Source organism: Vicugna pacos, chromosome X (assembly GCF_048564905.1).
Source record: "Vicugna pacos chromosome X, VicPac4, whole genome shotgun sequence".
In the NCBI taxonomy this organism is placed as follows: domain Eukaryota; kingdom Metazoa; phylum Chordata; class Mammalia; order Artiodactyla; family Camelidae; genus Vicugna; species Vicugna pacos.
The window spans coordinates 100,081,403-100,090,864 of record NC_133023.1 but is presented as its reverse complement, the minus strand read 5'-3'; the positions used below and the strand labels follow the sequence as shown (position 1 = coordinate 100,090,864).

Below are 9,462 nucleotides of genomic sequence, written 5' to 3'. Positions count from 1 at the left end.
CTCAGTGAAATGACAAAAATGAAAATTTGAAACTTATATATGAACAGATTACTACTAATAATACGGAAGGTAAGATAGTCTCCACAAATAATGTAATAAATCCTTTGCTCATCAGATTTTTTTTTCTTTTCTGCCTTTAAACATCAACCAATTATGGTAAATGTTTAACTGTAGGAGTTCAGGCAGACAGCCAAATTCTGGTTTCAAAGCGATTGCTAGTTTTGAAGAGTTTTTCGTTTTTAAGCAAAAGCATTTCTGGGTACTGGCTCTGCTGGAATCTGAGTAAGTGGATTAGGCAGAACATAGGTCCTGAAGAAAGGGGCCCTGCAGTATTGCCTGAAATGTCCTAGGGAAATACTTCCCATTTATAACTTAGCTCTATTTACCTAAAGGCAGTTTATTTCCACAGACACAAAGTAAAGAGAGAGCTTTGTTTTTCTTAGCCAAGCACTTAGAAAAACAGCAAGGTTGGGGGAAGGGGAGGAAAACGACCGTTTTAGCCTTCTCTGGTTAATAAAGCCAGGTATTTAAAATAGACACATGATAGCCAAACTCTCCCGCCCCACAGGTATGTCCGCTTGCTTACTAAGCTTAGGAACTGGATTAGCAATCTGCAGGAAGCTCGATTCAGCGTTAGCCCTTCCTCGGGCTATGCCTACCCCCCTGTGCCAGCGCTAGCGAACGGGGCCTGAACAATCCACACGCCGGATGTGCAACCTCTGGATATTTGCGATTCAACTGCTAAAGCCGCTTTGGTACACACATGACAATGAGGGGGTACTGAAGTGACTTTTCCTAAGTCTATTTCGTCTCCTTTTCTGTCTCCCCGAGGTATCCCATAGGTCTCTTCCCTTTTTCCCTTCACACACGCTTCTGCACAGCCCCAAAGCTCCAGACCCTGTCCCCCTTCCCTAAAGTCTCCCATTCACCACCACCCTCCCGAACCAAAGTCCCCTCCCGGTCACCACCAAAGCCCGGAGAAGTGGAACGCACACAATGCCTCCCTTATAGGGCTTGAGCTGGGAACTGGGCATGCTCAGTAGCCAAAGCAGATTTTTTTTTTTTTCCTTCTTTTGGTCGCAAGTGCGGCATCTTTCTCAGTCCCACACCTCTCTTTCCTCTATCCCTATCCCTTCTCCCCACCCCCAGCCCCTTAACCACCCCGCTTAACCCGTTCCACACCGAAGGCTCACAGAGTTCTGAGGTGCGGAGAATTAACCCGTCCCCTAAACCCACTAAATAGTCTCACTTTGGGCTAAAGCTTCACACTTTTGCCTTAAAGCCCCCAGCCTCTTACGCGCACACAGGTAGGGGGAGTGCGAATACTACTGGCTCCCAGGAAACTGATCCCAAGAAGGCTCCATCCAGGATCGCCCGCTACCGAAGAAGTATTCCCGGAGCCCTCTGTTCTGCGGGGTGACAATTAGCCAAAGGTACCGTACCCGTGATACAAAGCCCAAGTGCGATTGTTGCCTTTGAATGTCATTGTTGTTGACTCACCCCCCTCGATCCTGGAATTTTGCAATTCCGCGTAGACTCGACGCCCCTGTCTACCTCCCTCGACCCCCCCCCTTGCCCCAGGCTCTCCGATGTTTCTTTGGCTTTGCCTGGGATCTTGGTTGCTCTCTCAAAGGAACGCCCCGGTTGTGTGTGTGTGTATGCGTGTGTGCCTTCGTTCTTAGGGGACTGGGGGAGGAGAAAGGACTCGAGTGTGCGATTCTGGGGGGGGGGTGGAGGCTGGCGCGCCCGCGTTAGGGGACTGGGGTCTTTACGTGTGAGGAAAGGGTCGCTCCTCCCTAGGGGGTGTTTTAGGCAAAAAGAGGGGGGATGCCGGGAGGAAAGTGCGCCGTCTCTCCCGGTGTGTGGGTAGAAGAGGAATCAAGTGGGGGTGTCTGGGTGGGGGACCCGGGAGGCCTCGGGAATGTGCGGGGGTCGAGGTGCTTGAGTGTCGGGAGAGAGGGTGCTGTGTGTGTGCCCGGGGGGGGGGCGGGGGGGCGGGGGCGGAGGCGGGGATTCGGCGCTTGTATGTAAAGGTGCAGCCCGTGTGCGAGGGGCTGGGTGCGCGCGCGGTGTCTGGCCGGGTGCGCGCGCGCGCGCGCCGCTGCCCGCCCGCTCGCCTGCGAGGGCTGCTCGGTGGGTTTGACGGGCAAGCGGGCGCGGAGGAGCCCGAGACCGCATCACGCAGAGACCATCGCGGAAACTGCAGCGCGGATCGCGGCGCGGCGGGCCTTACGAGAGCCGCCGGTTCCAGAGGTGGGTGAATTTCCAGCGGGGGCTGCGCGAGCTGCACCGACACGCGCTGCCTCTTCCCCCAGCCCGGCTCGGCAGCGCGCGCGCGTGTATGTGTGTGTGTGTGTGCGCGCGCGCGTGCGCGCGGAGGGGGGCAGGTAGCTTATTATTTTTAGTTTGGGTCGTGTTGGTTTGGGGCCGGCTGAGTGGTCAAAGCGGCTGTAGTGGCTACCCCCCGCCCCCGCGCCCAGCCTGCCTACCCACGGCGCGGTCGCAAGTCCCCGAGGACCGAAAGAATCCGGTGTCCTTAGCCTCGCTGCCCCCCGGGCGGCCGGGGCGGCCGGGAAAGTGTCCTGGTCTAGGGCGATTAGGGCTGTCGGGACCGCTGCGCTGCGCTGGGCTTTGTTTTCTGCGCCCCCCTCTCAGACACTCTAGGCGGACGTGGATCTGGGGCTCCCGGCAGTGGCCCGGGAGTCAGTCGGAGATTGCTGGCACCCAGCAAGACAGGGACTACGAGAGAAGCCGGTGGGTAACTCTAAAAGCCCTGCAAAGCCGAGTAAGAGCTGGCAGCACGACTTTGCAAGATGCCCAAATGTTGAGCTGATTTTTGGCTGGGTGAGAGCAGCATTATGTGGCTGGCCAGCGTGGGGGGTGGGGTAGGGGTGGGCGCGCAAGGGGGAGCCTGGGCCGCCGCTCTCAGCCACGGGGGTCACTCTGCCTGTGACAAGCGGGCCATTGACGCCCCAGTGGCCATCACCCTCATGCGTGGCCTGAGCTTGCCGTCTCTTCCACCTCACGCCCGGGTCTAGAGAGGCCGACGGAAACTCCGGCAGCTGCCCCTTGTGGGACGGGAGCGCGCGGAGAAATGTGTGCGCAGCGGGGCTGAAGCCCCCGCGACATCCCGAGCGGTCTCCGTCTCCGCGGATCGGCCCGGCCCACGAGGCCGCTGCTTGGGCCCGGGACCCGGGAGGGGGCTGCGTTCGGGCTCCGGGCACCGAGATGCGGCAAAACATTGCGGTACGCGCCATCGCCAGCGGCCCCTCCAGCCGCGTCGCTGCCGGCCCGAGGTAGCGCACCGGGGGCGGCAGGGACCGCTTCTTCCCGCGGAGCCCTCCACCCGCGCCCTGGGCGGGCTGGTGGAGGTTTCTCGGGCCGGCTCCAGGGGAGCCACCTCGGCCCACCCTCCCCAGTCGTCGGCCCCCTGCAGGCCCGCTCCTTCCGCGCGGAAGCGGAGCGCCAGGCGCGGCACTCTGGTGGCTGCCGGGTTTGTGATAAGGCTAGGTTTGTGCAGTCCTAGCCGGCGGTGGGAGCCGGGCGTCTTGCGGGCAGACAGAGACAGAGACAGAGAGAGATGGAGAGGTAGATCGGGAGACCCGCCACCCTTCTCAGCCGGAGAGATGGCTTTTGGTACCCAACTCACACTTTGTGGGTTTTTTTTTTCTTTTTTACCTTTTCCCCTTGATTTTAAATTGTATATGTTTTTTTGTTGGTACCATGTGAATGTGCGGTTTCTTTCGCTTACATTCGATGCCCCTTTCCCCTCTTTTTTTGCTCGATTTCCCCTAGCTCCTTTTCTTCCTCTCTCCACCTCTCCATGGTCTCTTGCCCCTTCAGCCCCTCTTCCCTTCTCTCCTTGGCAAATCGACTCCCCCTCTCCCTAGCTCCATCCTCCAGCTGCCTGCGGCTTCTGTTTCACACAAGCTGCATTTGGGAACTTCCTAGCTCGTCCTTGCGCTTTTTTCCCCCCTTGCTACTTAAAGTAGAAATTACGAGGAGGAGGGCAGCTCCTTATGCAATTTCAGATGTGTTCATGCTCCTGGTTCTTGTGTTTTGTATTGAATTCAGGTACATTGCTTTTTGGTTAGGGTTTGATTTGTTGTGGTTGCTTTTTAAACATTTATTTGGTGGGGGGCGATGGGAGGTAGTAACAAGAAATGACTCTAATGAACCAGAGTAGCTGCTGAAAACCACTTCTGTAGGAGGGCCAAAAGAGCATGTGAAATTTTGATTTTACAATGAAAGTTAGTTTGGATGATGTCATACTTAAAAATTATGACTTGTTTTTGCACTGCCAATCAAGCTATCACCGTGAATAGGGGAAATGCCCGTCTATCCGGCAGCCAAGGAGCATCGGCAGTGCTGGTGTATTCTGAACCAAACTACTCAAAATTCAAATCTTCCTGGGTCGTGGCTAATGGATGGTCTACCTTGAGGCATGTTCAGTTTTGCCACTATCTGGTTCCTCGTGGGCAAAATAAACAAAGGAGTTTCTGTGTGACACTTCTTTCTTTGTATCATTCCCTCATTGTGTGTTCCTGGGTAATTTATTTATTTAATTAATATTTGGTGGTAACCATGTTGAAAATGCAGCCAGCTTCCCATATGAGATGGAAAAGACTCACATGGCTAAAACTGCATCAGTAAAATGCACAGTGCTTGTGGTTCCTCTTAATCTTTTCCATGAAGCGTTGCATATATTTGTATATGCATGCAGTATCGAAGGAATCGGCAGCCAGGGGTTAATTTATTAAGCCTGAAACTCCACTAAGTGATTCTCGACTTGTTTATAGCCAGGGACATGGAGTGGTAATACTGGAAGGGAGATGTTGGGGAATGGATGATTTTAGAACAAACATTCACTGTACTAAATGTGTCTGGCGCTGCAGATAAAGCCACTCAGGGCTTGTAGTGTGTGAACTCCTCTTCCTCAACAGTGGCAGTCTGTGGTCAGAGTGAAGGAGATAAGCATCTGAGCCAAGTATGAGTCGGACCTGGGTTCAGAATGGCACAGAAAGGAATGGGAGGGAGTCAGGTAGGCAGGAGAGCCAGTTTGGGGGATGGGAAGGCTGTCTGGACATCAGGTAGGAAATGCAGGGGCAGGCAGGATTCTCTCTTGCTTTTGGGGACCCAAAGACAAAAGGCTTTTCTCTCTTGTTGGGGAGATGACCAACAGGAAACTAGATACCATTTATTTACCTGAAACCCACATTTGGCCATCTCCTACTCTGTTCTTTTTCTAGAACCCCGCAGGGTCAACTGTGTTTTTTTTTTTTTAACACATTGTAGAGCAGTGTACAAGAGTGAAGTGATTCGTGGCCATGTGCTGACCTCTGGGCTGATGCTCAGGCCAAGTATCTTTTGGGGGTTTCTGCCACCTTGATCTTTTGACTGTCCCCTCTACAGCAACCCAGCCCTCCCATTGCAGTCCTTCATGGAACCCAGGGCCCTAATAGCTTTCTTCATGGCTTCTTATCAAGCTGAAGCCTAGAGAGTAGACATTTACAAATTGAAATACCTTTGTGGTGCTAACAACTACGTGGTACAGTTTCTGATCTGGGTTCAGTCATTAGAGTTGCCAATAGGAAGCTTCAGGTCTGTATTCAAGGATGGAATTTGGTGGTCCAAAGAAAATATTTTCAGATTGTTACGGTCTAAGCACAATCAACAATCTTTTTTTTTCCTGTTGTTGTTTTTTTTTTTTGTCTTCTGCACATGTAAAATTTGTATAAACTACAGGTACAGAAATAAAATGTATGGTATTTTTGGTGGCTCTCGTTCAACTGAGTGAGAATACTTGGAGTTTTTGGTGCCCTAAAAATACCAAGCTAATTATTATAGCCATGTGTTCCTGACGGCGGTATGATTTAAGCACAAATACTTTTTCAAGTAACGATCATTGAAAAAATGTTTTCTTTTTATTTTTTAGATTATTTCTCTTTATTCAGAAGCATAAAGTTGTTTGCTGATTGCAAGAAGATGTTTCTTTGGCTCTTTCTGATTTTGTCAGCCCTGATTTCTTCGACAAATGCAGATTCTGACATATCGGTGGAAATTTGCAATGTGTGCTCCTGCGTGTCAGTTGAGAATGTGCTCTATGTCAACTGTGAGAAGGTTTCAGTCTACAGGCCAAATCAGCTGAAACCCCCTTGGTCTAATTTTTATCACCTCAATTTCCAAAACAATTTTTTAAATATCCTCTATCCAAATACATTCTTGAATTTTTCACACGCAGTATCCCTGCAGCTGGGAAATAATAAACTGCAGAACATTGAGGGAGGAGCCTTTCTTGGGCTCAGTGCATTAAAGCAGTTGCACCTGAACAACAATGAATTAAAGATTCTCCGGGCTGACACTTTCCTTGGCATAGAGAACTTGGAGTATCTCCAGGCTGACTACAATTTAATCAAGTATATTGAACGAGGAGCCTTCAATAAGCTCCACAAACTGAAAGTTCTCATCCTTAATGACAATCTGATTTCATTCCTTCCTGATAATATTTTCCGATTCGCGTCTTTGACCCATCTGGATATCCGCGGGAACAGAATCCAGAAGCTCCCCTACATCGGAGTGCTGGAACACATAGGCCGTGTTGTCGAATTGCAGCTGGAAGATAACCCTTGGAACTGTAGCTGCGATTTGTTGCCTCTCAAAGCTTGGCTGGAGAATATGCCATATAATATTTACATAGGAGAAGCTATCTGTGAAACCCCCAGTGACTTATATGGAAGGCTTTTAAAAGAAACCAACAAACAAGAATTATGCCCCATGGGCACAGGCAGTGATTTTGATGTGCGAGTCCTGCCTCCGTCTCAGCTGGAAAATGGCTACACCACCCCCAACGGTCACACCACCCAAACGTCCTTACACAGATTAGTGACCAAACCCCCGAAGACGACAAATCCGTCCAAGATCTCTGGGATCGTGGCAGGCAAAGCCCTCTCCAACCGCAGTCTCAGCCAGATTGTGTCTTACCAAACGAGGGTGCCTCCTCTTACCCCCTGCCCGGCGCCTTGCTTTTGCAAGACACACCCGTCAGATCTGGGACTGAGTGTCAACTGCCAAGAGAAAAACATACAGTCCATGTCTGAACTGATGCCGAAACCTTTAAATGCCAAGAAGTTGCACGTCAATGGCAACAGCATCAAAGACGTGGACACCTCAGACTTTACTGAGTTCGAAGGACTGGATCTGCTTCATTTGGGCAGCAATCAGATCACGGCGATCAAGGGAGAGGTATTCCACAACCTCACCAACCTCCGCCGGCTGTATCTCAATGGCAATCAGATCGAAAGACTCTACCCCGAGATCTTTTCCGGCCTTCATAACCTGCAGTATCTGTATTTGGAATACAACTTGATTAAGGAAATCTTAGCGGGCACCTTTGACTCGATGCCGAATCTGCAGCTCCTGTACTTAAACAATAATCTCTTAAAGAGCCTGCCCGTGTACATTTTCTCCGGAGCCCCCCTTGCTCGACTGAACCTGCGGAACAACAAGTTCATGTACCTCCCCGTCAGCGGGGTCCTGGATCAGCTGCAGTCTCTGACACAGATTGACCTGGAGGGCAACCCGTGGGACTGCACTTGTGACTTGGTGGCATTAAAGCTATGGCTGGAGAAACTGAGCGACGGGATCGTGGTCAAAGAGCTGAAATGCGAGACACCTGTGCAATTCGCCAATATCGAACTCAAGTCTCTCAAGAATGAGATCTTATGTCCCAAACTCTTAAACAAGCCATCTGCGCCCTTCACTAGCCCGGCCCCGGCAGTCACATTCACCACCCCGCTGGGGCCCATTCGCAGCCCTCCCGGTGGTCCAGTGCCTCTGTCTATTTTAATCCTGAGTATCTTGGTGGTCCTCATTTTAACTGTGTTCGTGGCTTTCTGCCTTCTTGTTTTTGTGCTGCGACGAAACAAGAAACCCACGGTGAAGCACGAAGGCCTGGGGAACCCGGAGTGCGGCTCCGTGCAGCTGCAGCTGAGGAAACACGACCCCAAAACCAGTAAAAAAGACGGGCTGGCTGCAGAGGCGTTCATCCCCCAAACCATAGAACAGATGAGCAAGAGCCACACCTGTGGCCTGAAGGAATCCGAGACCGGGTTCATGTTTTCCGACCCTCCGGGACAGAAAGTCATTATGAGAAACGCGGCCGACAAGGAGAAAGATTTATTGCACGTGGATACCCGGAAGCGACTGAGCACGATTGATGAGCTGGATGAGTTATTCCCGAGCAGGGATTCCAACGTATTTATTCAGAATTTTCTGGAAAGCAAAAAGGAGTACAATAGCATCGGCGTTAGTGGCTTCGAGATCCGCTATCCGGAGAAACAACAAGACAAAAAGAGCAAGAAGTCGCTGATAGGTGGCAACCACAGTAAAATTGTTGTGGAGCAAAGGAAGAGCAGCGAGTATTTTGAACTGAAAGCAAAACTTCAGAGTTCCCCCGACTACCTGCAGGTCCTGGAGGAGCAGACAGCTTTGAACAAGATCTAGGTCATGCAATCTTACTTCACACAGAGGACATTTATTTAATGATGAAAGTGCCTTTTGTTGACTTCTAACTTCCAAATACTATATTATCAATAGGCATAGAGGCAGGTGTTTCCAAGGGTGTCTCATTAACTGTAGCTGCAAAGATGTGTCCTGTAGAAGAGAATTTCCTTAATAGGTTCGACTACATAAAAACCGATACTGTGGAGTCCTGTGGGGATACTGCGAACTCTATTGCCAAAGGGATGCTTTATATACATAATACACTGAATTTCACCTCAAGAGGCAGATCTGTTTTGTACCCCAATGCAAAACCTTCGTCTCTTTGTGCTTTGTAAAGCGAACTCCAGAAAACTGGTACCTGTGTTTGTACCTCAGCTGGGTCCTTCATCTTGCACGTAGATTAAGTTGGTGGAACTGGAATAATCCTTTTGATTTGTGGCATTGTAACAACTCTGTGTAAAGATTATCCGAAAAGTTTAAAAAAAAAAAAGCATGCCAAGAGAGAACATTCGATAGTATTTGTAAATCGGTAACCTTTATGGCCTGCATCTTGAAACCGCTGGATTTATAATGTTAAATTGTGCAAATATTTGTTTAAAATATACCATGCATTACATAACTATAAAATAAATTTGAACACTTTAAGCATTACCTGTCTATACATAAAACCTAAAAGGAGAAAAAAAAATCAGTGTGAGTTACATAGCGTTTGTGGTGATCTGAAGAAATACGTGATGTTTATCAGAATTAAACATGGCTCAAATTAAACTAACATTAGAGTTTGTTCTCAGTTATGTGAAATACCCACAATCCTTACAGGTTGTCCAAAATTAGCAAAGTGCTTACCGTGTGAGCGCACCCAAAGCTATTTTTGTAACATAATTCATATTTATGAAGTACTTTGTATACTAAATAGGAAAATATGTACTCCTTAATATGTATTTAATATGCCTGACTTGT

General features: G+C 49.7%; 1 protein-coding gene across 1 annotated transcript; it reads left to right on the top strand.

Annotated features, from left to right (window-relative positions):
- Positions 1 to 1,943: 1,943 nt before the first annotated feature.
- On the top strand, positions 1,944 to 8,978 carry SLITRK4 (SLIT and NTRK like family member 4). Its single transcript, XM_072956148.1, has 2 exons — positions 1,944 to 2,253; positions 5,936 to 8,978. Exon 2 carries the CDS (start codon positions 5,986 to 5,988, stop codon positions 8,500 to 8,502), a length of 2,517 nt encoding a protein of 838 aa, XP_072812249.1. The 5' UTR covers positions 1,944 to 2,253; positions 5,936 to 5,985; the 3' UTR covers positions 8,503 to 8,978.
- The last annotated feature ends 484 nt before the right edge of the window (positions 8,979 to 9,462 follow it).

Coding starts and splice junctions, on each gene's coding strand:
- SLITRK4 (XM_072956148.1), top strand. CDS start 5,986: ATGTTTCTTTGGCTCTTTCTGATTTTGTCAGCCCTGATTTCTTCGACA.